Genomic DNA, 26,412 nt, shown 5'->3' with positions numbered 1-26,412 from the left:
ACGCCCGCAACGTCTTCAGCACCCCGTCAATCTTGCTCGTCCAAAACACCATGTACTTCTCCCTCACCCGGTCCCATATCGCGTCCGGCGCCCACGTCATTCCCGCTTCCGGCGGGAGACGATGGGCGTCGAAGGGCCGGTCCAGTTGACCAGGTCGGTGGATTCCCAGACGATGATGGATTTGGAGCCGTTGCAGGTGAAGCAGGTGCCGTTGTTCCATCCTAGACCGTAGACTTTCAGGTCCTGTTTGTATTGTTAACGCATGGCGGATCGTGACATGGGGAAGGAGGTAAAGTAATGTACGGTGTTGATAAGGTAGAACTTGGAGCGGTCGGGGGAGATAATCAGCGAGGGATCTCGGATTCCCTTCATTCCCACGTCCGAGATGAGGACAGGTTTGCCAGAGTTGAGCGTCGTCCACGAGCCGGGGTCGTTGTCGTTGCTGACGGCCATGTAGACCTGTTCCCCTGCAGGGAGGCGCTCGCCGGTGAACTGTGGTGAGGGTAATTAGTGTTTGTGTGTGACTGGGGATAGGGTTCAGGATAGGGCTTACGTAGACATAGAGGTAGTCGGTGAAATTCAGTGATGGTGATTGTCTTGAGTCTAGTCGCTGGTCTAGATGCGGAAACAGTGGACTCCCGAAGGAGAGCCCCGCGCCGGCTGCTAGCACTAGGAGAAAGGAATGCTTAAGTATCGCCATTTTTGATGGGATAGGAGACAAGCGGCCGTGATGAGAGAGAGTGGTGTATCGCCTTGTTATATTCTGACTAGCCCGTAAGTATCCGCTCAGAGACGGCTGCGGGATAGGTGGGCATATCTGGATCGGCAACACCGGTTCCCCGGTTATGGGAAACAGGCACTATAACTTGCATAACGGATCCGAGACGCGCGAATCGGAAAGTCATATTATGACTAACATCATCCGCTTATCACAATTTTGCACCTATAGGAAGGATAGAATGGTATCGCTTCCAGGCGAGCTTCCCGACCACAGCTCTTAGGGCCCAGACCTCACAACGGCGAGGAAATACACCGTAGAGTAACCGGTAAATTCAGGACGGCAAACGTTTTCACTGAGAAAGTTATTCCAAGGACCGCACCCAAGTTACTGATGTATCATCGCAGGAATAATATCAACTTCCGGTATTCGACGCCTCGATGGGAGTGAGCAACAATATGCGCTTATATCAACCATCATGACCCGCTCGCCATTCCTTATTTTGGGTCCGGTATGGTTGTGGCAACGGTCCTATGCGTCACAGCAGGGGTGACAACCGGATCGCCGCCGACCGGCAGGCATACAATGCCGTCCTCAAAATCTCGTCTGTCGTGCCCGAACTTGTACGAACAATTCAGGGGTATGTAGCCATTCCAAGATCCGTCAAACACAATTCTTTCTACCATGTTAACCGGTATCTCTACTCGCCCGAGCAGGGGAAAGGCGAACTTACGGCATGGATGGATTCTTATCATCGCAGTACCACGAGTTGTTGAGCTCCATGTACCCCGTCGAGAGATCGAACCGCACACTCCAGTCCAGCGGATTGTAAAAATCCGCACCCAGGCCCGCATCATACCTACCCTCGAACTGATTTCTCGAGCGGAATGTATGCGTCGGATCGAACCCGCGCAACCACGGCGTCAGCCTGCTCGCGTCGGAACCCCAGGTCTGCTGAATGCCAACATCACGAAGCACCCCGCCTCCCGGCCGGCCCCAGAACACCGAGCTATTCAGGTCGAACCGCAATTTGGTGTACATCTGGTCCGACTTCCAATGGCCGAACCACGCCGTCAGCGCCAGGTAGTCGCGCGTCTGCAGCCTCCAGACGACCGGGCCGCGGGCCACCGACGCAGCCGTGCAGCTCCACTGCCCCGGCACGGGATCCGGGTCTGTGAGCGCGTTGTCCGGGAGACGCTGCACCGCTGTCTGCGACGCGCGGATCCCCAGGGGCCTGCCCCGCCCGTCGCGATCGCCGCCCAACGAGCACCACTGCGCCGAGAAGAGCACATCGCAATAGATGGGCGCGATGAGCGTCTGGCAGATGACCTGGAATGCGGTGCTGTTGCTGACGCCGCAGACGAGAGCCGAGACCGACTCGGGGAGCGAGCCGTGGGCAGTGATCATGTAACTGCAGTAGTCATTCCTCTGTGTCAGCTTCGGGATTTGGTAAACGGGGCTTCAACGCCTGCGGAGGGGGGGGGCAGCCTACGGGGCGGCCTGCTGCGTGTCGTTGCAGTACCATGTCTGGTTGACTTTGAGCCGGCCCGTGTCGCGGTTGAACTGCACGTACGTCTCGATCGCGCGCTGTGGGAAGGTGTGCGGACTTTTCGCGTAGGAGCACGGCCACCACCGATCAGTGACGTTGTCGAGGATGGGGTCGTTGAATGCGCATGACTGGGTGAAACCATTGGCCTCGTTGCGCAGCTCGATCTCTAGAGTCCGGTTGTATGGGAATAGGACGCCATTTACTTCTCCCGCGGCGGGAAAGTTATCGACACCGCGTTTGGTGGCTTGGTATAAGAATCGGGTAAGAGTCCAGATGGGCTGGTAAGGATGCTGCGAGTTAACCAGACAATTCGGGGTATCTGTGTTGGGCGGCGCGGGAATAGGAGCTGGTGTTAGAGAGACGGGTTTGGTGAGGCTGCCCCTCAGAGTCATGGGTTCAGCAAAACACCCAGTTTCGTTGCAGTAGGTTGGCAACATAAGATCAGCCCTTGCACTGAAGTTTGTTCTGTTTCGGGAGATTAGCTTCGTCACAAGAGATCGATTGCGAGCATTTACAGATATAGCCCTTGGGCATCGCCACACACCCAGTCTTCTTGAACATAAAGCCATCTTTCCCGACCCCGGAACCTAGTCATGAATACGGAGCGGCTTTCAAGTTGTTGGGATTGGGGGGAACAGGGAGCTATTAAGAGATCCCCTTCAACGTTGGTGCTCTCCCCTCTAAACCGGCAGATGACGTGAGCGCCCGTTGCGCGACTCTTTAGACTGAAATTGAGGCGCGCAGTTGTGTATTCCCACATCTCTGTCTCGGGAGTGTAATGTACATCAGACAATTCCCAGTCGGGGTGTGTCAACGACATGTCGGTACAATCTTTCCTTGGAGGAGGGTTGAGGCCTTCCTGGATCGGTAATGGTGGGCTTGGCCGAGGCCTTAAACGCGGTGTTCCAGGTAGGGAGCCTGTTGGCTGCCATTGCGCATTAACTGTGACGGGCAATTGTGTTGCCACATCGCAACGGTAATCGACGTCCCTGGTTCCCTGATCCGGACAGGTGACGTTGAAGAATACCTCGACTCTTGATTGGTATACTTGAGGGTATGACTGGTTTTCGATATCGCAGTACCAGTATTGGACGACACGTACGGGGTCCTGACTCGACTTGTTCAATAACAGATACTCAGGCCATAGATTCAACAGCGTTAAGCTCTGAGAGGGATCAGGGATAGGGCCCGTCTCGGGGACACAGTCTTGCGTTTCCCAGCTTGGCCCTGCCCCAGGGTTCCTGGGGCCCCAGTTACAGTGGAACGAATAATTGTTGGCGACATCGCGGAGGGTGAAGTTGACGGTAGACAAGAAGTATCTCGGGTCAGTGTTGTTATCATTGAAGAACGTCTTGTACACCGTAAAGTTACTAAATTGATATACAGGAGGTCGAAACTGGTCATCGATACAAGGGTTTGGCGGTCGGTTCGCTACGGACGTGTTCGTGAAGGGTGCATTGGTTGGGTAGGGGCGTGTTTCTGTCGAAACCGTCGGTGGTGCGACACTCGAACTGCCATTGATCGAGACTGTGGTTACTGCTTGCCTTGCCCTGAAAGCGTAACGATGATTTCTAGTAAGGCCTTGGCCTGGGTCCCCAAGCGAACATGATGATATTCTGAAGGCCAGAAGTGCGTAGCCGCTGGCAGTCCAAACCCATGAGCGGAGGTTCATGATGGTCGGACTCCTAGCCCCATCGTTTAGACGCCATGGCATTATTGAACACAACCGGTGCGATCTGAAGAACTTGCTTACTAGATATTAGACGCAACTATTATTTTCAGTTGGAAAGGGAAAAGGCCGTCAGTGACATCGCGGGTGGATAAACCAAGTTGGCGGCGGAGCTGAAGAAAGTTGGTATACGAGTTCTCCACCACAACTGCGTGGCGGCTGGTTGATTAAATGAGTTTGCTCCGCGGACCTGCCTTCGGTGCCCACCGTGTCTTGGAACATGAAGTGCCCAAGAGGTGGTTGTAAGTGCCCCGCTTGCGGGCGATCCATTTCGTAATAATGCAATGTCCCCCATGGGCACCTCCCGAATTCATATGCCGTGTTACTTCCCGGGTATGTGCCGTAGCCGGCTGATATCGACGAGAGTGGCACCTGTGCTACGGGCAGTCATCGACAACGTTCGGGTTATCCCGAACCGATGGTGCCTATTAGCGAAGTAACCGAAGGCAATACCCCTGGAAAAGCCTGCCAAGTCTGGGGTTTACCGATGGTACGTTTCCAACTGCCGGGAAAAAGGATAGTTGCGTCCTAGGGCAGCTAATTAATCCCTGGGTTAGCAACCAGGTGGATTAGTGTGTTACGTTAACTAGTCCATCTTGGATCAAGCGTGGGTATTATATGCAATACACATTCAGAAATCACGCTGTGCGTCATAATTTCTGCTGTATAAAAAGGTTCGTAAAGATGCGGACCGCGGCATAATCCGAAGCCATGTCATGCCTCAGATTTGGTGTTCTAACATTAACCAGTTTTAATTCCAACACGGGACACTGCGGTGACCGCCTTGTCTTTCGCAATGGCGCGAAATCAAAATGTGCGTAACTCAGCTTGGTTGCTAATAGAGCTGTAAAATACACGCCGCGGATAATTATATGTGAAGTCCTACATGTCCTCCGGCATAAGCCGTGTGCGTTCCATCCCCGTCCCTATCCTTCAGGTTAGCTTCACCTCATTCCACTCGACATTCTTCCCAATAACTTGCACCGCAGTCGGCGCCCAATTTCCATCATTTACAGCCTTTGCCCTCAACGTCAGCTTTTCCCCGGGCCATAGGGTGACGTAATTATCATCCCAAGTGAGAGGCAACACATCCTCGCCATCTTCATCAACTAGGTTCAAGCTAATGAAGAAGGCCGGCACGTCCGATGTGTTCTCCAAGGTCACCGCCACAGTGGCACCCTCATCACCGGCCGCATCGACTGTGACGTTCGCCGGCGCCAGCTCGTTCAACGCAGTGTAGTCCACATACCGAGTCACGGGCGTGACGTACCACTCCGAGCTCTCCCAGTCCAGCTCATCAACCTCCCTAGTCAACCAGTAAACATTCCTGCTCAGAACGGCTCCTGCCTCATCCGTCAACACCAACCGCAGAAACACCACACCGTTCACTCCCTCCATGACGTCCCCCAGCTCAGCGATCTTCCCGCTTGTATTCGGCTTTGTCTCGGCGTCCAACATCTCCTCATGCACCACTTTCCCATCCGGCCCCATAATCTGCACCTCCACCTTCCTCATCCCCTGCTTATCCAACGACCGATTAATCAAGTAAACCCCTCTCTTCACATAGTCATAAGCGACATGCTCGATCCGACTGCCCACCTTGGCGCCAAAGTAGCTCCCGGCAGGATGCATATAATAGTCCCACACGTTCCAGTGCAGGCTGGGCCAGGCGTTGTTCAGCATCCAATAGATCATGCCGGTGGCGGGGCGGGGCTGGGCGCCCCAGAGGGCGGCGTAGGCCTCGAACTGGGCGCGGATGGCCTCGTAGTCCGTCAGCTGCGCCTTGACGAGGTAGTCGTCGAGCGACGCGGGCGCACCCCACCGCTTCCACAGGCCGGCGTTGTAGATCTCGCGCGTCTCGAACTGCGACGTCTCCCGCGACATGTGGAACAGCGACTTGTTGGGGCTCCGCCAGAGATCCGCGAGGTCCGCCTCCGACAGGAACTTCCGCAGCGACGACAGCGTCGGCGTGCCCACCCCCGCCCCCAGCTCCGACCCGAACCCCCCCGCGGCCCCCAGCCGCGAGGTCGGCGGCGTCGTGTCGTACCAGTAGTTGGGCGGCACCCAGTCGTAAGGGCCTTCCATCTCCATGCCCGAGGGCCCCGTGAGCGGGGAGAAGCCGCGCTTGGAGGCGGCGCCGATGACGGGGGTCTGCCAATCGACGGCCTTGAAGGCGTCGAGGTAGATCGGGGTGGCGCGCTCGTCGGTCCAGTAGTCGCTGCCGATCAGGTAGACGAAGACGCTGGGGTGGGTCTGCTGCATGGCGGCTTCGTGAAGCATGCTGGCGCCGGCGATGGCGTAGTCGGCCGCGGTCCAGATGGGCGTCGGCACGGCCAGGTCTTGGTTGTAGCTCCAGGCTTCCCACTTGTCGCAGCATTCCCAGCCCGGCATGAGCATGACGCCGAGGCGGTCGGCGATGTCGTACAGCTCCGGGTGCTCGTTCTTGCCTTCCAGCCGGACCGTGTTGAAGCCCAGGTCGAGCACGTATTGGAGCTCGGTTTCCCATTTTTGGGCATCCCAGCGGAGGAACATGTTGGGCGCGTAGCCGGCGCCGATGACCTCAAAGGGCTGGCCGTTGATGGTGAATGTCGTGTCGTTGAACGAGTTCAGCTCGGACATGACGGTGCGGAAACCGAACTTGTTCGCTGCGAAGTCGGAGAGACCGCCATCCTCCATCGTGACGGTCAAATTGGCATTATAGAGCGGTTGGTAACCCCATTGCCGCGGCCACCAAATTTCGGGCTTCTCCACCACCCCGTCCACAACGATGTCGGTGGTGGAGAGGGGCTCGAGGGTGACCATCTTGTTCCAAGAGATCGGAGCACCGCCCGACACGGGAGAAACAATTCCAGTAGCTGTGATTGTGATGGTTGAGTTATTGAGATTCCGGGCCCGCGCTTTTAATGTCACGTTAGCTGGCTGACTTCCGAGTGGTGTTCCCAGGCGGGTCACGACGCGCAGCGGCTCCAGCATCACGGCACCCGTCTCCTTGATTTCCACATCCCGCCAGACTCCGGTTCCCTGATCTGCTGGCCAGGGGTTCCAGTCGACCCAGCCGAGAGCAAAGTCGCGGTAGTAGTCGGTTGGGTGTGCTTGGATTGCCACAACATTCACCTCGCCGACGAGTTGGGTAACGTCGTAAATGCCGCCAACGTATGAGCCCGCCTGTTCCTCCCGGGACACGACTTGCTTCCCATTGAGAAAAATGTCAGCCCTCGACGAGATGCCGTGTGTTTGCAAAAAGAAGTGCTTCCCCCCGGCGGGCGCAAGCGAGAATTCGTTGCGGTAGATCCACGGAACCGAGAACTGCTTCTCGTCGACGGCGCGAAGGTTTTCCGAATAGAAAAGGTCCGTCTCGTTGTAGACTCCCGCTTCAATGAGACAGCCCATGAGGGTGCACTTGGACTTGTTAACATGGTGCCATGATGATGTGTCCACCCCCGTCTGTGATAGCGACTCGAGGTTGGTTCCGGTTTCTGCGCTCGACTGCAGGTCCCACGACGGAATTGCTGCCACTTGCCCCGGCGAAGACACCAAGCCCGCTGCAGCGGCCGCCTGGAGCCCGGCACCTAGGGAAATTGTGGTGGTTAGTCGCTTCACCTGCATTTTGCTGAGCCCTGCAGCTTGCACACAACGCAGAGGGTGGGAAAGCACAGCGAGTTAGAATAACCACCCATATGCCACGGAAAGGTGCGTTGCACTCTCGGTAGCGGGGGATAGCCGCTCCTTAGATATATGAGTTGAAATTTAAACCGCATTGTCCCTGGCATATTCCCATCCGTTTGTTTTGTTTTCCCCGCACTCTGAGCCAACGTTACATATTGATGTCTTGCCGTGCAGCCACTCACACGGCCGTTTTTTTATTTGCCCGTGCCTAGGCTTGCCACTGTCGATCCTCGCGTACAACTGTCGTTGCACCCAGCACGGCTCCGCTCCGACCTTCCGTGACAAGGAACTTGAGCCGACTTGGCGATTTTTGGACCCTCCGCAGGTAAACCGAGGATGAACTGACTTTGAGCCTGGACATGTACGATTATCCTGGTTCGACATGACAGAGCCATAGTGCGATCTCCCTGAATTTCAGGTAGTTTGAAGTTGGGACAATGGCGGGAGTCCGGTGCGACAGATTCTTGAAGTGTCACGGCATGAAAACAGATGCGCGACTGTAACAAAAATAACATGCGATGGCGCAAACTACCTGGCTGCGATGATTAGCTGAGAACAGCACCGGTCGATAACGGAACCATTGAATTGAAGTCTCGTGGTACAAAAAAGACCATAGCCATCCGCCGCAAAAGCTAAGCTGACAAGGGTGAGATTCGAACTCACGCCCCTTTCGAGACCACGGGACTCTCAGAGAGAAGAGGATTAAGGATGAACCTTAACGTGGCGCCTTGGACCGCTCGGCCACCTTGCCCGATTGTTGGGTTGAGTCAGTTGCAGAGACTTTTGTGGAACTGCGTCTGCAGCTTTCCGGGCTCAGCCCTCATGGTCCAAAGAGCCCGCACCATCTCCACAAAAGCACCGATTTGTAAATATGAAGCGACTCACCGACTTTGGCCCCTAACAAATCGGAACCACACACGATTTAGTCGGGTATGGTGTAGCGGTAACATCGTTGACTCTCACTTCCCAGGAGTGACTGCTCTCTCAACAGCCCCGGGTTCGACTCCCGGTATCCGAGTCTCAATATTTTTGCTTCTGACCTCGAGCCATCGGGACGGGACCGTCTTCTGTTATTGAGAACGGGCCTTGGTCTCCTCCGGATCAGACTCCCACGGGCCGGTCGAGCGACGACGTTTTCTAGATAGATGGCGAGAGGGTGACCGTATCTGTTGCGGTGCTCTAGATCGTTCTAGTGATTGCGGTATGTGTTGTTGGTGGCTGCGTAGCGTCAACTTTTAGCACACGGTGCTGCTTGTTGGCACTACCACGTGGTCACTTCGTTGATATATAGAAGCGCGTTGTTGTTTTGCACGTACTCACCAATATCCAGCGTCCTATCCGATTTATTCAGAACCCAACCCCAAGCCCCTTCGACATCATAACGAAGGATTCCGAGTCACTTGCCGTGGCACACCATTCGGGTTAAGGAGGACATTAGGGAGCAATCGACTTTCACATGCATGACAGTTGTTTACCTAGCCATCATGCCATACGATCCGTGTTGCGTCTAGTTCTCCGTCACTGTTCGTTCAGGGGCACAGGTCGGGACTCCGGTTATTGGAGATTGCCGGACATAAGGTACCTCAACTGGCAGCCGTTGCACGCAATAAGACGATGACATTGGCCTCGTGCAATTGTCGATGCATGTGATGCGTCTACGCCTGCTCCTGCACCTGGCTTCTGCTGAACCCACAGTTTTGAGACAGCAGCAAGGGCCCTAACCTCTCGGTTTGGAGCCAATTAAACGGGATGCGAAACAAAGCGCATCCGGCTTCCGTGTACCCATCTCGGCTATCAGTACCGCCTTGCGCGACCTAGAATACCCAGTTGCAGCACGCGTGGGTCTGCTTATTCCCAATGATCACACCTGACGTCACATTTCAGCAGGAAAACAAAGAAGAGCCCGGCCAGTTTTGCTAATCTACGCATCACGATGCGCCATCTCCTGAATTCAATCGGTTTTCTGGTTGCACGTGTAAATCCAGTCGTCAGTCTCCAATTGGTACAAAAGGCACTCCGTTCCGGCCCTGTCGATCTGCTATCCCAATCCTTTTTTGCTTCCCACGACTCTCAATCCCCATTGGCCAATTACCGCCTTAGCCTTGACATCATTTATCTCATGCCATCGGCGGACCACCCGTAGAGACAAAATACGTGCTCACGCCATGCCCCGGTCTCGCTCAGGAGGCTCGAGCCCCACCACCCACGGGGACACGCCCGTCGACTTTGAGGTCGCGGCCCCCAAATGTCCGCCCACTACCCGCCGCAGGCAGGCCGTTGACACCGACGCCTTCATCACCAAGCCCTCCATTGCCCGCGCCAACCTCGCCGTGTCGACGGCGCAGCCCGATGGCAGCCCCGAGTCCCGCAACCAGTTCAAGGATTATGTCAGTCCCAAGATCATTTGTCACTGTATCTCGGAATGCTGCTAACAGCCGGGGTAGACCGTCCTCCAGCAGCACATCCTCTTCTGGGACCGCGACAACGACGGCCAGATCTACCCCTGGGACACGTACATCGGCTTCCGCGACCTGGGGTTCAGCGTCCTCTTCTCGCTTCTTGCGATGCTGATCATTAATGTTAACTTCTCGTATCCGACGCGTCTGGCTACGTCGTACCTCCCGGACCCGTGGTTCCGTGTGTATGTGGGCGGCATCCACAAGGCCAAGGTGGGCGTTCTCTTTTCAGTTACGAAAATCGATGTTGCTGACGACCGATCAGCATGGCTCTGATTCGGGAACCTATGATAAGGAGGGACGCTTCGTGCCGCAGATGTTTGAGGACATGTTCTCCAAGTGGGATACGAACGGGTTTGGGTCGCTCTCGGCCACCGAGCTGTGGAATATGATCAAGGGCAATCGGCTGGCTGCTGACCCGTTCGGGGTATGTATGGCGTGTAGTTGGCGTCTTTAATGTAGAATGGATATAGTGGCTGACGGCATGTAATAGTGGGGCGCCGCCTTCTTCGAGTTTGGCACCACTTGGCTGTTGTTGCAAAAAGATGGGCGCGTGTCCAAGGAGGATCTCCGGCGGACGTATGATGTGAGTGGATTTGCTGGAGATGTCGACTGGCGGCCATGGGTTTGCATGCTAACTACAGCAGGGCACTATCTTTTGGAAGATCAAGGAGGCGAGAGAGACTGGCAAGGGCTGGAGAAAGGGGCTTGGTCTCCGAGACTTGGTATTGCTTGCCCAGAATACGGCCAAGGCATATCCTGTTGGGGAGGGAGGCATCTTGGAGACTGTGTTCAAGCGATGGCAATAGCTGACGGTAGATTGACATTTGCCCAAGATGTCACCTCAACCCTTGAATGGGCGTCGTCGAGTGGAAGGAGCCGGCACTAGATCACGATGTCGAGCACCTCGCTTTGTTGAGAGGAATGACTGAAGTCGGGCGGGGAGACTTAAGATTGGAAATAGTTGGTAAGATAGAGGGTTTGGTAGAGTGGATTGATCAGGTCGGGCCTGGTCAAGGGTAACGGTACAGTACCACACCTACTAGATGAAAATATGTTTACTGAGAACTCATTGACACAATGTGCCTTATCTCCATGCCAAATCCTTCAATCAGCCCATTATACCTCCAAAAACAACTCTCCGTACCCATCACCCTCCCCCCTGAGGGTATCCACCCTCTCTGCCGTCCCGTACGTGTACCCGCTCATAAATGACCCATTCACCACTGGCAGCGGCGTCTCAATCAGCCGCCTCTGAATCCGCCGCGCGCTCTCCAGAAACTGCCCTCTTGTCTCAGTATAATACTCCTCATCCGCAATCCTCCCATCTCGCTTCCGCCACCTCCCATCCACCATCACCCCCTCCACATCCCCCACGTTCGCATGCAGCACCACGGCCGCCACGGGATCAACCCAGCCGAGCATCCCAGGGCTGGCCCCGTTCCAGACGATCAGGTCCGCCTTGGCGCCGGCAGCCAGCACGCCGAGGTCGTCGCGCTTGAGGGCCAGACCGCCGTTGCGGGTGGCGAGCAGGAAGGCCTGGTTGACCGACATGGGGTTGTTGACGGGGGGGTGCCAGAGGTCCTGGAGGACGGGCTCGTAGCGCGTGCGGCGCACCGTCTGCAGCCACAGGCGGGCCTGCGTCAGGATGTCGGTGGAGAAGGTGAAGTGCGTGTCGACGCCGAGCGCCGCCTGGTCCAGCGCGTGGTGCGCCGTCGGGTGCAGGTGCCCGTAGTGCAGCTCCGACTCGGGCGTCACCGAGATGTACTGGTTCGCCGCCCGCAGCAGGGTCGCACCCCGGGCGGTGAGGAAAGAGGCGTGCGAGAAGATGATGGGCAGCGGCAGATCGAGAATCGAGAGCTTCGCGAAGGTCTCCGGTGAGTTATCGACTGGGAAGCGAAGTTAGAGTGATACGGTCTTTGCCGGGGCTGTGTGCAAGCGGGGATGGATCACTTACAGTCCCAAGGGCCTTGGAGGGAATGGGTCGTGAGGACGGAGATGTTGAATTCCCTGGTGGCGTGTGAGTGGGACGGACCCGTGCAGTGAAAAGTAATAGTCGTACTGTAATTACGGCGATAAAAATTGGGTGGACTTACCTTGTTAGCCCTACGATTGCGTCGACCTCGGTAAGGTTCGGGTTTGGCCCGAACGAGTCATAGGCAATCCCCAGACTGGTCGGCGTGCCTTGGAAAGACGCATTGGTAGCAAGCGCCCGGAAGTTGGCTAGCTGCTCGTTAACTGTAAAGTTTTGCAGGCTATGGAATGCGTAGCACCAGAATACGCGTGCACCACTATCAATAGATGCTCGCAACCCAGCCTCCGCCGTCTCATCGGACCAGGTATGATGAGCATGGTCGACTGTTGTAGTCACGCCGGCGTTGAGGGCTTCATACAGGCCCGCTAGCTGCCCGATGTACACATCGTCGGCGTTGAGCAGGCCCTCGTTTGCAAACTCGCCGTACAGGTTGAAGTACTCCACCAAACTTGTGTTGCTCCCCAGCGTCTTGAAGGCCGTCTGCCAGCCGTGTCGGTGCGTGTCGATGAAGCCGGTGGTGAGGATCTTGTCCGTGATGTCAACCTCTTCAGTCCCTTCCGGGAGTTCACTGCCCGGCGGTGTGCTGCCAAATATGTTGGCGATGCGGTCGTCGGTAACCAGTACGGAGCCGTTCCGAATAACTTCCAAAGATTCGGTAGCCCTGTTAAACGAGATGATTGTACCACCCCGCAACAGGGTTGATGCGGCGGCTGCCAGCCCCGGGGATAAGAAAAGAGCTACAAGATGGCTGCGATGCATGGTGGAGAAAGCAGCGAGTGGTGAGAGAGTGTGAGGATGGCAGATGCTCGATAGGTCGAGATGGCCGCCATCATTCATATTTGTAGTGCTCAAGAAGTTGCGCCCCCAGGCTCGTGATCCTGGTTGATGCACCTTGGATCACGTCAGATTATCGCTTGGTGGGTATAGCTGACAAAAGGAGAGTCATCAGACTCATGACGGAGATGGTGACGCATCCTGCGCATTGGCATTGCGAGAAACATATTGCCATTAACGGAATGGTTGCCGCTAAATGCCGGTTCGTATTTGACATACCATGAATGACTTGTACGGTCTGTACCGGCCCTTAGAAGCAACTCGTAAGCAATGTTGCATGGCAGAGTTGTATTCTGCCGATCCAACATCATTGTGAACACAATATGCGGCTAGCGGAGGCATACATTGGGTCTCATACACGAGAAACTCTCTCCCTTCTCTCGAAGAAACCATCAGAATGCCGCCAGCATCTAGAGGTCTTGGAACTTGGCAACGATCCGGAGTTGCCGCAAGGTTCCGGAGTTGCCGGCAACGTGACGAACTAGCGAGATTAAAGTTTTCAGAAGTCCAACAGCTGTGTATAGTGATATCGGAGGACCAGATCAACCAATCACTAGCCTGCCCGGCTAGCTCAATCGGTAGAGCGTGAGACTCTTAAGGATTCTCCCGAACTCATCTCAAGGTTGTGGGTTCGACCCCCACGTCGGGCTCAATCCCCGTCAACGACGAATTATTTTTGCCCAACCACCAGCATCCAGGCCATATTTCTTTTCAGAGTATTTGAAACACCAAGTTCGCTGCCGCACTTGACTGGCTATGCACGCATATCAACGTCGATACCTCGGATCCGTACTTTTTCCACCGTTGCCCCTCATCCATGGAATGGGCTGCAGTGGGTTCTCACCCTCGGAACGGATTGGGCGGGGGATCGCTGCCACAGCCCTGCAGCCTCGGTATGTACGTACCTAAGGTGGACTCCCACCAGCATAGTCCTCCAAGCTACTGGATAGACTGCACGTCAACATCAGGTTCTCGAGATCCCTAACATTGAGCAGACCGGACGGTACTTCGAGTTTGAGAGAGACGATAATATTGAGAAGATGTTGAAGGAGCTAAACAGATTCACAGAGAGTCTCGACGAGTGCATTGTTGGCCTCGAGGCAAACATGCGCGTCTGCAAAGCTTTGATCAGGTTCTATAAGAAGCTTCTGCATGACCCAGAGCTCAGCGCACTAAACCGACCGTGGATCACCCAACATCGAACCGGGCTTGAGGAAACGATTGGGCATGCTGCCGTCAAGCTGAAAAGCGTCTCAAAAGTTAGCAAAACAATTCGCCAACGCGCTGAGAGGGTGAAGCATATGGGTAGTAGACGAGAAGACACGGTAGGAGAAGCCTCCAACAGAACCATAATTAGATGTAATCCTCACCGGAGCCTAACCATAGCACTTCTAACAGATCCAACGACTCCTCCAGAACAGTAACGAACAAACCATGAGAACTCTCGCTGAACTCGCCCGCCGGGACTCGGCGAGCATGCGCGTTTTCGCCACAATCACGCTGGTCCTGCTCCCGATGAGCGTCGTTTCGGTGAGAACTCCCGGCTCTTTCTGTAATTCGAGTCCGAGTTCAATAGTACCCCTGTCTTCCTTCTCTGCCACTACTCTAACCCGTCTGTTCCGCATTTGTACTTATCCCCAACCAACTCCGTTTGGCGGCCGCCCAGATATCCTCTTTATTTCCTCCCATAGCCACCTACCCTGTGACCCATAGTTTCATCATACTTGGACACCCCCTACATCTACGTTAGCAATTGAATCCCTCCACTCACACATAGGACAGACAGTATTCACAACCGACATCGTGAAATTCACTCCACCCAGCAACTCCAGCATGAGCGCACATTTCTTCTTTAGCACCTGGTCTGTCCCTCCGCCCTCTGGTGGATAGTCGTCACTTTCGTTGCGACCCTCTTTGTCGGGATCGTTGGCGAAGTCTGGCGGCGTATTGCCGTGGCCGAACATAAGCAGCCGCAGCCTCAGAGACTGAAACGCAGGAAAGCTTCCGGTCGCGGGAAAAAGTCGCGCTGGGGTTGGGTAGCGGGGCTAGTTGAGTGGGCGCATTGGGTGTGGATGAGAATCGGGCTTGGTTATGAATGGGTGAGGCGGCTGGTATCTAGAGGTGCACGGCGTTTTAACGGTCTGGACTTGAAGAGCTCTGGTGGTATCAGAAGTAGTACTTCAGGTGAAATGGATGTGGAGATGGTGGAGATGATGTCCACGCCCGATTTAGGGGCAGTGGGCGGGGCGAACGCGCAGCAGGGGGCTATCTAAGGGAGGGTATGACGAAGATGTCAACGGGAAAGAGGTGTAAGTGATCGAACTAGCGACGGTAAAGAGGAGGCAAAAGTAGTCGCTATTGAAGACATGGGAGAATGCCAAGTGTATATTGGTTTTAGTCATGGTGATGGCCGACAACTCCTACTGTTCCGGAGAAGAGGTAAAAACAAAGGCCACAAGGAAAGCACGCGGTTGATCACAGGTACCAGCCATGGTACATCCAGTCCGCCTTGATGCCGTACCCTGATTGATGAATCGCCCCAAACACACTGACCCATCCGTACACGCTCCATTGGTAGTGAGTAGCGTCTTGGGAAAACTCCCGCTTCGCTTTTAGTACCTTATTTGCGGTAGTGCTGCGTCATGTCGTACCGCAGCGGTGGCAAACCGGGCTATTCCAAGTGTCAATCAACAGCTCCAAACAAAATTTTTATGGCTTCGCTCACATTTGGTGGCCCACTAGCGCCAGCCAGTCTCTCCTCCATTTGTTTAATCATTTTGAAAAGTGGATCCCTTTCCATTGCCTCATCCGGGTTCGCATACTGAAACAGCCGCCGCATATTTTCAGTCGAGATTGGGTCAATGACCTCATGCCATATCCTCCTGCGCACTTCGTCATAAACGTCGAGGATGGAGTCGTCGGCCTGGCCTGTGTGAATACCCACTAGGCTCTCATAAAGGCTGCCCACGTCGGCAATGCCACCGGTGAGGCCCATCCCGCCGCTAATGAAGTTGAGCAATGCGTGTTATTGGGTTCGGAGCGTCAAGAGTATGATGCCTAACTTACAATGGATTACAAAGATGCGCCGCATCGGCCGCCAAGATGTACCGTCCTACCCGCATCCTGTCCACACATCTCTGGTGCACCTTGTACGGGCTAAAGTTGACAAGCTTATACTTGTCCGGCGTAGGATTACCGGGTAAGAAAGCTTGGAACTTCTCCGGCTGTCGTGCCTTCAACTGATCGTAAGTGAGGCCGCCAATCTCGCCGTATGTAACCCGGGTAAGACCGTCGGTCTGAATGCGAGCAACCATGTGCCTACAGCCAAGTTAGCTCAATCCTCGTAGATCTGACCCATCCTTCAGCACTTACCAATGCTCCGGATCCACAAAAAACTGGCTATCGTCGTAATCACACTCCTCAAGGTAATCATAATACACATTCGTCGCGACGATTTGTTCCTTCCACGTATACCCCGGGTATACCTCATCCCCAAACAGCCTCCTCCTGACAATACTGTTCGCCCCGTCACATCCCACCACATAATCCGCCTCCCTCACCTCCGTCACAACCTCTCCACTTTCCGTCACCCTCTCAATCTTCACCGACGCCTTGCTTCCATCGCCATCCCCAACCCACCCAATCTCCACCACCTTGCAGCCATACAAGATCCTCGCCTCCTCCCGCTCCAACACGTGCCTCTCCAATATCCTCCCCAGTCTATGCAGCGGCAGACACACCATCCGGTGCCGATCGCCCTCGCCACCCGCGGTCGCATCGTTGCGTATCATGACCATCCGCGCCTTGTTCTCGTCCAGCCGCCGCCACGACACCCCGTCCGGCGTGAACCCCTCGGCGCGCACCTCGTCGAGGATCCCCGCGCGGTCGAACTCGACGCACGACTCGGGCGTGTAGTGGCTCGCGCGGGGGTTGGTGTCCAGCGCGTCGCTCTGCTCGAGCAGCTCGACGGGGATGTGGGCCCGGGCGAGCAGCAGGGCGAGCAGGAGGCCCGAAGGCCCGGCGCCGACTATTATTACCTTGGAGAGCGGCATGGGACAAGAGAGGGGGGTTGAGATGCGTTTGAATTGGGAATAATGAGGTGGAATTGGGCTGTGGTGGAAACGGGGTCTGGGGGATTTGTATAGAGGCACTGCGATGTTGGTAAGTGAAGGATGTGGAAGGGGACCACGGTTTTGCTCGGATCGGAGGTTGATGTATTTGCCGATCAGGGGAGAGGCTGCGCCTTGGTTCTCCAACCCTTCCCCGCATGCTTCCAGTCGTTGATGATACGAGAGCGGAATCGAAACCCGCCCACACATGCTATGGATGGAGATGGCAGTCGGCTAATTGTAGCCGCTCGGCGTTGTATCACCGGATACGGGCCTCACCGGCTGCTGATTCAAACCGTAGATCGTGATGTGTGGTCACTGGCAGGTTGTGTCTTAGTATTCGTTATCGCAATCTTTCCATTTCTTTTCCCTTCAAGTTCTTTCCGCTTTCTTCCGCTCCAGGTCCCTAATTTCGAGTTCTCGATAATGCTAGACCAAACCCCTCCCTCATTTCCCGCCAAATGCTTGTCGGGAGGGACATTACACAAATCACGTCTAGTGTCGGGGACAGGAGAGCACCCTAATGAAATACTGCGAAAATAACGTTAGATATTCCTTTGTCCCCCCTTCCAGTGACGTCCTTTGGAGATGCGGACGATGGTAAGGTGTGTGGCGACAGTGGCCTGTACATACCAGCTGGTTGCACCAGTTCAGCTACCATGGGCGCTTGTTTAGCTCGTATAGCCACACTTTTCTTTGTAACGTCTGGCTGGCACACTATAATCAAGAAAATAAGGGAGGAGAGAAAGGAAGGGATAAGATCGATAGCAATAGACATGCTAGGCTATCATATAACTTTGTAGTAGCCTCACGATATCCTCACGCATGTTCGCAGTAGCCCACGAAAACGGTGTCCAACAACCCAAATCTTCCGGCCCGATATCGGCACCCTTCTCAAGTAGTACCCTAACCACAGCCTCATGCCCGCCTTCAGCAGCCTTGAATAGTTGCGTCTCGTATACCAAATCCTTTGCCTCGGTATCGGCACCCTTCTCAAGCAGTACTCTAACCACAGCCTCATGCCCGCCTTCAGCAGCCTTCAATAGTGGCGTCTGGCCTTCCGAATCCTTCGCCTTGGTATTGGCACCCTTCTCAAGTAGTACTCTAACCACAGCCTCATGCCCGCGTTCAGCAGCCCTCAATAGTGGCGTACACCGTTGTTTATCTGTGGCGTCGATGTTCACTTGTTTGGTTTGCAAAAGAAGGTCAACAACATTTCGGTGCCCTAGTTGTGAAGCCACAAGTAACGGCGTTCGCTGTGTATCGTCCAGTGGGTCGAGGAATGCCCCATGATCCAACAAAATCTTCACATACGACTCACGGCCAGATTCTGCACAATAGAAAAGTGCAGTCCTGCGAGTCTCGTCTTGGCTGTTCGGGTCTGCTTTCATCTCCAGAATAGCATTCACGACCTCGCTCCAATCATTCCGGACAGCCAGTGGAAGTGCTGGTTGCAAGGACTTGAAGCCAAAGTCACCTGTCTTGACAAAGGACAGGTGATACAGGGCATCCGTTCTGTCTCTTTCCTGGATCGCTCGTAAGAGATGGCTGGCAATTTCCTGGATTCGGCGAGTGCCAAGAATCGAGGTTTTATCCGCCGGCGTCGTAGCAATTCTTTGCGCGATAGTTTCGTAACAATTCAGAATCTCGGTGACCTCTGGATTACTCGGACATGCGACGCGATAAGACTCGGCCATCCACTCGATGCCACTTCTCCCGAAGTTCCTTCTCTCGCCACTTGAATCTTGTGCAGCTAGTGACCAGCGATAGAGTTCACCCATCGCACGGAGAACTCTTGTGAAGCAGTCTTGGTTGCCTAGCATTTTCGCCAGTTTTTCCGCGTTGCCATGACTCGGAGCATTGAGCGCACATGCCCAGCGCAACATTGTCTGCGCTCTGTCCCACTCTGACGTCTTCCGGTAAGCGTCCGCAGCCTGAAGCAATGCGGAAAGCATGTCCTCCGAAGGAGGGAGAGGGCACTTGGCTCGAAATGCCGGTACCAGGCACAGCAAGGCTTCGGAATAGGATCCCAAACCAAGCTCCGTAAATGCTTTCGCGAAAGTGGCGCCTGTAGGGTTGTCCAGCTGCGTCAAGCCGCCATTCTCAACGATGGTTGTGTTTTCCACGGTTATAATACCCATTAGCGACATCATAAGAGAGGCGAAGAGTTCCCGGGCGCAGAGGTCCAATAATGAGCTCACAGCTGGGGCAAGCTGGACCCGAAGCTTGACCCGCTTGTTCCCTTGCAGGCCCGACATGCCGGGCGACTCTGAGGCAGTGGGTCCAAGTAGACCATGTATAGAATGCCAGCCAAAAAGTCTTCGCATTTGGCTCATGTTGCATTTCAAGTCCTGACGTATCAACTTGCAGCTGTCCTCACCGTGAGTCCACAAAGTGGCGATACCGTGGCAGTCCTCGGTGAGAGTGATGCTGTTTTTGAGAAGCGCCACCGCGTTCGAGCCGAGCCAGAGGTCCATTTCGCCCCGATTGTTGGCTTCGGGGCCCCAGGTCTTAGTATCGTCTAAGCCTGCCGAGACGATCCTTAAACATTGAACATCTTCAGCGCGAGAGCTTTTCCGGTGAGAGTCGTCTTCGCTCACGAAGCGCTCATCAGAAACCATAGTCCACATCCAGAGGCCTAAAATCGCCTCCAATTGTGCCGAGTCCATGCTCCAACCTGGCTTGGATGCGCCGGGTGGCTTTAGAGCAATGTCGATTAGCTGCTCCTGGGGATTTGCTTGTTTAGTATCATTCGAAGCGACCGCTCGAACCCGAAGCGTAACGTCCTTCTCTTGCTGATCCCTTTGAGAGACGCCCTCTGATTGGTACTTCCATTGGCGCTTCTTCCAGAGGCTCTCCGCCGCTTGACATATGGCCTCACATAGGTTCATGGCCTTTGCGCGGACCATGACCCGTGTATCCCCCCACTTCTGATGTCCCGATCCCGTGCCGAAGGCGATATTTCCCGTCAGGTGAGCGAGTTGCTTTCGGACCGAGAGCAACTCCCTGCAGCCCAGCATTATTTCCAAACCATTTGGAGGTTTTGAATGAAGGTCATCTCCAAACTGGATCCCCTTCGTTTCGGATAACGACCCCTGGGACTCGGAGCCGCGCCGTGAGCCGCATCCCTGCGTCTCGACAAGTACGGCCTCCTCGAACTGGCCCGTAACATGCCACGACGATACCTTCCTTTCCACTTCACCTTTCTCTCTCTTTTCCTTCCATTTTCCTCCGATCTTCCTCCCTTTCCCATTCCCTTCTGTCCTAGCCTCCGCTTCAACAATCTGGAAGGCAAGCCAGTCCAGTTCATGCCCCGCAACCATATCAGGCATGGAAAATAACATGTTGTCGTTCCTGCCAAGGCGTTGCATGCGAAGGCATCCACGCAGGACGCTCATCACGATGGTGATGCCCAGCTGCGCGACAGAAACCCAGGCTCTCATCCCGCGGAGACCGATGAATTGCATAATATATCCGATCAGCACGGCCAACGTGGCGAAGAATGTGTAGGTCTCGAATCTCTCGTCAAAGTCCTTTCTCGACGACGTCCATACTTGGAGAGGACAGGCAGCTGTGTCTTCGAAATACGCAAACGGATCAAAGCTCTGGTCGCCAATGACTTGGGGGCCGGGCTGGAGCCAGAGGAGGCGTGGTGGTTTTCCTGGACCTTGAAGTTTCGTACGCCGGAAGCGCACTTCGTGTGTGGTCTGCCCTACGAGGGCTGCACAACTCCACATTCCGCCACACATCAGGATCGTCCCTATTATGAACATGGCCGGAGCGTAGTCTCTCGACGCGGACGATGCTGCACCGTTGAGGTTCCAGCCGAGAACCCAAACACCGGTCCCGGCTAGCGCGAGTACGCCGGCTTGAAGCACTAATCCCGTGGCCGCCACGACGTACATGACCGAATCCGGTGGCTTTACGATGCCGACGTTGAGGGAAAGATTCGGATTCGGAGCGAACAAGGGGACTTTCTCGTGCAGGTCGTTGGCTTTCCTGAATAAAGAACTATCCTCCCTTTGCCACCATGAAGCGTCAGGGTGTTCGGTGCTACTCGCTTCGGCTAGATAATCTCGGAACAGACGGAGGGATCCCTGACAGGGGAGGTAGACGAGCTCGAGGATATCAGGCTTGCCCAGGACACGGGTTATTCCGCCCTTGTTGAACAGCTCGCACACATCGCGGCTAGTAGACGTGCACAATTCGGCCTCAACCTGGCCGTCGCCTTCCTGAGACCGGCCGATGAAGGCTCGCAGAGATGGATGCCCGCATACTCGAATAGTAGAGATGATGGCGGTGAGGATGCCAATTGGCGCCATGGCAAAGATAAAGTAGTCAAGAAACGATGTGCTCTCGCTAAGATACTGCTTGGTCACAGATTCACCAAACAATATGAGTAGAGGACCAATATCCGTGGCCAGATTATTGGAGAAGTCGGACAGGTCGTCGGCGCGGACACCGAAAAATGTGCTAGCGCAGAGGACGAAAATCCATTGCCTGGCCATAGCTGCAGTCTCGGCCTATGTCACACTGGGCGGCTCTGTAGTGCTCATAGGTCGGATTGAATGGTGCACACCTTAAGAGATTTCGCTCTATTGTCTCAATCATCAACTCGATACTCGAGGTTCATAGCAGCTCTAGAACTGGTATCGGTGACTGCGGAACACGGTGTGCAGAGTTTGGACAGTTCGAAGGCAGCCATGCTCGAGCCCGCTGCTGTGGGAGGACAGCTCTCACCGCTATTGGCTACGGAGGGACAAAGCCTGCACATTTCAGCGGCCCCGGCATAATACGCCAACTCAAAAGGCGTCCGCCACAAGATGGCGCTGTGCCACAGCGCCACAGAAAAGGCATCCAGTCCGACTCCCCAACTATTTGTACGGTTACACATGGGAGGCCATGATTGGCCCAGGTCCGTTTCAAGCAGTACCTACCGCACTAGGTACTCAGCCGCGGCAGCTGTGCGGTAGCTGCGTGACATGCACGACTGAAGCCTGTCAGAAAAGAGGGCTCAGAAATTGCCAGAGATAATGCTATCAAGAAGCGATGACAGCAGACTATCCTACCACTAGCATACCACGGGGTGCCTTGGGTACAGTACTATGAGAACCTTACTAACCCGCGGGCCGTTGGACACGTGGCACGCCCGGGGCTTCGCCGTCAACGCAATAAAGGCGCCTCATACCATGGGCTGCATGGTACTGTTCTGTACGATGCAAGCTAGCGGTTTCCATTTCAACAATATATAGGACTGTCTAGCTAGATCGCTAGACAGCTAGAGATAGACATGGAAGATGCCGAAGAAGGCGGAGCGGTCGAAACCGAAGTTGAAAACTAGGAGTTTTTAGGGCCCTATATAAGGCCTTCCCGTCTTCTGCAGCTAACCGTCGTCTACTACTTCTGTTCCTACTATTACTTGTTGATATAGGTTTTTCACCTAGCCTATACGCTACGGTTTCCCTATGCGTTTAGCAGTAGAGGGACCACCACCTTATTTTAGGGTTAGGAGAACAGTGCACGAATAATAATATACATCTTATTGTAGTAACATCAATCTTCATAATTTCAACCAGAGGTATCTTATCTAACCTCCACCCCCCGATCCAACCAGGGCGATATGAGAACTAGTATGCAAAAGCTTGCTAATCTAATCATCAGGTAGCTCCTCTATCCGCCACTTATCCTCCTCCCAAACCGCATACCCAGCCTCGTCCAACATATGCCTTCCTCCCTCGACCCTGCTCGCCGGCGGCTCCTCTCCAGGCCCCAACCTAAGCCCCATCGGGTCGGGCCCAAACCGCCACTGCCAGCCCGTCGGAACATGCTCGATGTCCCAGCCGGCGAGCGGCGGCATATACCGCGGCGCCCTGCCCTCCCGCTCCCACCGCTGCAGCCGCTCGTCCGGCACCACGGTGAACTCCTCCCCTGGGATGTCGAGCCCGGCGGCGAAGGTGGCCCACACGTCGTCAGTCAGCACGCAGCCGTCGAAGCCGCGCAGGCGGTGCGCCATCGCCCCGCCAAGCCGGCGCGGCGCGAAGCGGAACGCGGGCAGCGCCGGGTCGTCCCCCCACGAGATGTGCCCGGATCGGAAGAGGCCGTCCATCTGCCTGCGCTCCGCGGGGAGCAGGTAGTTGTACCGCGCCTCCTCGCACGGGCTGTCGGCGAAGACCTGGATTTGCAGCCGCGGCCAGCCGCCCCGCGGCTGCCGCTCCCGCGCTTCCCGGCCCGGCCACCAGGTGCACGGCCCGTTGGGCGGGCCCATGTCGCCGTCGCCAACCCGAGTGGGGATCGGCGGTCGGGGCCCGTCCATCGTGGGCCCCGTCGGGATGGCGGGCCGCGCCTGGCTGTTGTAGCCCGGCCCGTCGTGCAGCTGGCGGCTGTCTAGGTCCACGGGTTCGTAGTGCGTTTTTTGGTCGTTGGTGATGAGGAGCATCTGCTTGTTTTCTTCGCCGCCGTAGCCGTAGACAGTGTAAGTGTACGGGGCGTCGCATTGGCTGGACGGGGGTCAGCCAGAGTCACATGGAGGGCTTGATAAGGTAAAGTACAGCGGTTTGGCACATACTCGCTTTCTTTGTCATCGGGTCCCCCGGTGAACAAGATGATTTGTGTGTGGAAGTAGTCGGCAATCACGTACAGGAGGTAGTGATGAGGGTAGGCAGGCTTGCCTTGGGACTGTGATGCGTAGAGCGACCGGGCTATGGAGAGTGTCCCAAAATCGTGATCGGAAGACTTTGACTTGTGTTGTAACATATGGAACTCTGGATATCGCATGTGGTTGGGGTTCTTCAAGACCTGCATGAAGTAGGTCCAGATACGCGCCTTGACCTGCCAGTGATGCCAAATGCTTCTACCACTTCCGGGCCCGCGTTGGTACACCCAATAGCTGTTGAAAAAGGCGATTAATGTGTGCTCGATAGGAAGTATGAGATTTGCCTCGTGGCCTCCAGCCGAACTTACGAGACGCTGTGCCATAACGAGTCGGCGCCTTTCGGGACGGGAATTGCCCTCAAGTAGAAGTTCATGCCTTCTGTCCTCATCTGAAAACCTTGGTACCGGTGAAACTCCTTCCATGCCGCTTGTTCGGCCAGGTCTTTAGCCCCGCGTTCATTAGCTGTGGGAAGTGGTGCGGTTCTGGCAAGGTATTCTCGTGCATCTCCATAAACCCGTCGTCCGAACCGGGGGCCGGGAAGCTGGGCCCAGCTCCCATCCTGATCCTGTGGGTTCATATCCAATCGAGGAAGATTGATGCTCCATCTCGGGTTGCGAAATCCTAACGTTCGCAAGGCGTCTAGCATGCTCGCCCGAGATTTGCGCCCCTGTAGGGTTTTGAGCTCGGCCTGGTGCTCCCACAAAACATTGATATCGGCGATGAACCTCTCCAATTCCGGCTTGTTCATCCGGCAATATCCAAGTGTATTCCATGCTCGTTTGGTGCTGAAGTACGTCGGTGAATCTGTGCCTAAGATTGCTTCCGCGAGCTGCTTTGGCGTCTTGAGGAAGATGTTCCGCCGAGGCGGCCCGGAAATTATATCATCGTCCATGACTTGTGCGTGCCTTTTGCCCGCCCTATATAATATACCGTGATGTGATGCAACTAATTGAGCGTGACTCCCGTGGTGGTGTTAACTCACGTATCAGAAGAGGGAGTTTGAAGCGGACTCGGATCATCGCAAATGCGTCATCTTCCTAATTAAGCTAAGGTAGGTACCAAAGGCACCCTAGGCGCATCTTTGTGGCTAGAAAGCGAATCGTCTAAGAGAAGACGCGAACGGAAGAATACGGTGCATTGTCGTGTTGACTTCTTTGTCAATTCAGAACTGCGAGGGATCTGATATTCCGGAATAGGATTCTTTACAACAAAGGGAGGAGGTGGTGCCGGGCGAGGAAGGCATGGGAAAATTGGTGATTTGAGATTCCGTGGATGGTACACTGGTGGTGGAAACTATCGTGATCGACCGCATCGTCACGCAGACGACCACGGGTAGAGATGCAGACGACATCCTCCAGGAAGTCCTCGGAAAGAGCATAAGAGTGCCGCCCGCGTATCCCATCTATGACTCGGTGGAAGGGGGAGGACGAAGTTGAGGAGCCGGGGTTCGAGACCGATGCGCTGGCGGACCTGCTGATTAACAGCTGGAAGCTGGAAGACTGACGACAGATCCAGCCAGCTGCCTACAGATGATGGAGGGTGCGAACCGGACGATGAGGGGCCGGGCAGAGACTCCGAAGACGGCTACCCATTCACCGAAGAACTCCAACAGCTCAAAGTGGACGGAAATCGAGGAAGGCCTCTATCCGCTCTAGGACGAAGATCAATGCTACCCGGACGCGGATTGAGATTCCAAAGACGACGCGGATTGAGATTCCAAAGACGACTCGGATGAGTATGAGAAAGACCCTGAGCGAAGTGAATCTGAGGAGGGTGATCCAATCAAAAATGACTTGGCTAGGGTTAGCTCCCATCCGGGGGACGCACTCTCTTCGAAGCGATTAAAAAGCGACCTGGGCGAGCGTGGTGGGTCTGGCGACGAAGAACCGACAGCCGAACCGGGCGATAACAGCAAGCCAAGCACAAGCTCAAAGGGAGGTACTATCAACTAAATAGACCCAGAACCGACCGCCACTCCAGGCTCCAGCGGAAGCCCCAGAAAACGTAAGTGGTACAGTACAAGGCCCGATCCGTTCAACGAGTCAAAGCCAGTTCTCTGGCGGATTGCTTGTCGGAAACATGCTTCCCTCGACCAGTCTGGACATCTCCCTCGAGAGAGCGCGAGGTATGAGTTATTCCGTACCAGACCTGCTAGCCCGAGGCTTTCGCGACAGAATCGCTGTCTGCCTGCTCGAGATTTGGTATGTCCTTCGAAGCATCGATAACGGGACATGCTCAGATCTCCGCAGCGGGAGTGAGTCGGGGAATGAGAACAAAGGAGACGGTGCCAGCAGACCCCTAGCAAAGGGCTGCAGCGCGGCGCTTTTTCACGGCTCTCGTCACCTGGGCCGCTGTCTACCGGGTCTGTCCCGTGACCTTGACCAAGGAAACAGTAAAATTTCACTTGCCGCTGCCAGACCTCGAAGATGGTGAGGGAGATGAGGATATGCGAAAGAAGGCGCGGATCCGGCGCCAAGCCGGCCGCTTACCCTCTACCACCAAGCTCAGATGGCTATTTGACGCAAAGAACTGGGTTGTGTACGCCCAGGCAAAGAGAGGAGATCCCCACGCGGCAATCGCCGGGAATGGCGAGAGAAGGCAACGTCCAGATTTAGCATGGAAGAGCGAGCCGGCATTCTGGTCTTTGAGAGACGGATGAAGGAG

General features: G+C 55.2%; 8 protein-coding genes and 3 non-coding genes across 11 annotated transcripts; 3 read left to right on the top strand and 8 right to left on the bottom strand.

Moving 5' to 3' along the window:
- Positions 1–96: 96 nt before the first annotated feature.
- MFIFM68171_07270 (uncharacterized protein) lies at positions 97–700 on the bottom strand (the record flags this gene model as incomplete). Its single annotated transcript, XM_071062690.1, has 3 exons — positions 97–243; positions 304–492; positions 554–700. 3 exons carry the CDS (start codon positions 698–700, stop codon positions 97–99), a joined length of 483 nt encoding a protein of 160 aa, XP_070918791.1.
- A 515-nt stretch (positions 701–1,215) lies between these two features.
- Positions 1,216–2,659, bottom strand: MFIFM68171_07269 (uncharacterized protein; the record flags this gene model as incomplete). Its single annotated transcript, XM_071062689.1, has 3 exons — positions 1,216–1,393; positions 1,452–2,129; positions 2,211–2,659. The coding sequence occupies 3 exons, from the start codon at positions 2,657–2,659 to the stop codon at positions 1,216–1,218; spliced, it is 1,305 nt and encodes a 434-aa protein (XP_070918790.1).
- Positions 2,660–4,929: 2,270 nt separating this feature from the next.
- On the bottom strand, positions 4,930–7,602 carry MFIFM68171_07268 (uncharacterized protein; the record flags this gene model as incomplete). Its single annotated transcript, XM_071062688.1, has 1 exon — positions 4,930–7,602. One exon carries the CDS (start codon positions 7,600–7,602, stop codon positions 4,930–4,932), a length of 2,673 nt encoding a protein of 890 aa, XP_070918789.1.
- Positions 7,603–8,300: 698 nt separating this feature from the next.
- On the bottom strand, positions 8,301–8,413 carry MFIFM68171_t102. Its single transcript has 2 exons — positions 8,376–8,413; positions 8,301–8,344 (listed from the first exon to the last, which is right to left on the bottom strand). It is a non-coding gene; the product is annotated as a tRNA-Leu (tRNA).
- Positions 8,414–8,588: 175 nt separating this feature from the next.
- On the top strand, positions 8,589–8,680 carry MFIFM68171_t131. Its single transcript has 2 exons — positions 8,589–8,624; positions 8,646–8,680. It is a non-coding gene; the product is annotated as a tRNA-Glu (tRNA).
- A 1,147-nt stretch (positions 8,681–9,827) lies between these two features.
- MFIFM68171_07267 (uncharacterized protein) lies at positions 9,828–10,927 on the top strand (the record flags this gene model as incomplete). Its single annotated transcript, XM_071062687.1, has 5 exons — positions 9,828–10,049; positions 10,107–10,331; positions 10,384–10,545; positions 10,612–10,704; positions 10,766–10,927. The coding sequence occupies 5 exons, from the start codon at positions 9,828–9,830 to the stop codon at positions 10,925–10,927; spliced, it is 864 nt and encodes a 287-aa protein (XP_070918788.1).
- Positions 10,928–11,237: 310 nt separating this feature from the next.
- MFIFM68171_07266 (uncharacterized protein) lies at positions 11,238–12,912 on the bottom strand (the record flags this gene model as incomplete). The annotated part of the gene is made up of 3 exons (XM_071062686.1): positions 11,238–12,007; positions 12,076–12,128; positions 12,215–12,912. The coding sequence occupies 3 exons, from the start codon at positions 12,910–12,912 to the stop codon at positions 11,238–11,240; spliced, it is 1,521 nt and encodes a 506-aa protein (XP_070918787.1).
- A 635-nt stretch (positions 12,913–13,547) lies between these two features.
- MFIFM68171_t132 lies at positions 13,548–13,637 on the top strand. The gene is given in 2 exon segments: positions 13,548–13,584; positions 13,602–13,637. It is a non-coding gene; the product is annotated as a tRNA-Lys (tRNA).
- Positions 13,638–15,607: 1,970 nt separating this feature from the next.
- MFIFM68171_07265 (uncharacterized protein) lies at positions 15,608–17,039 on the bottom strand (the record flags this gene model as incomplete). Its single annotated transcript, XM_071062685.1, has 4 exons — positions 15,608–15,658; positions 15,713–15,989; positions 16,054–16,305; positions 16,360–17,039. 4 exons carry the CDS (start codon positions 17,037–17,039, stop codon positions 15,608–15,610), a joined length of 1,260 nt encoding a protein of 419 aa, XP_070918786.1.
- Positions 17,040–17,875: 836 nt separating this feature from the next.
- Positions 17,876–21,604, bottom strand: MFIFM68171_07264 (uncharacterized protein; the record flags this gene model as incomplete). Its single annotated transcript, XM_071062684.1, has 1 exon — positions 17,876–21,604. The coding sequence occupies one exon, from the start codon at positions 21,602–21,604 to the stop codon at positions 17,876–17,878; it is 3,729 nt and encodes a 1,242-aa protein (XP_070918785.1).
- A 1,142-nt stretch (positions 21,605–22,746) lies between these two features.
- On the bottom strand, positions 22,747–24,640 carry MFIFM68171_07263 (uncharacterized protein; the record flags this gene model as incomplete). The annotated part of the gene is made up of 3 exons (XM_071062683.1): positions 22,747–23,593; positions 23,662–23,982; positions 24,057–24,640. The coding sequence occupies 3 exons, from the start codon at positions 24,638–24,640 to the stop codon at positions 22,747–22,749; spliced, it is 1,752 nt and encodes a 583-aa protein (XP_070918784.1).
- Between the last annotated feature and the right edge of the window lie 1,772 nt (positions 24,641–26,412).

Source organism: Madurella fahalii, assembly GCF_045866475.1.
Source record: "Madurella fahalii IFM 68171 DNA, scaffold_4, whole genome shotgun sequence".
Classification (NCBI taxonomy): domain Eukaryota; kingdom Fungi; phylum Ascomycota; class Sordariomycetes; order Sordariales; genus Madurella; species Madurella fahalii.
The sequence above is the reverse complement of the archived record's forward strand: the minus strand, read 5'-3'. Positions and strand labels throughout refer to the sequence as shown.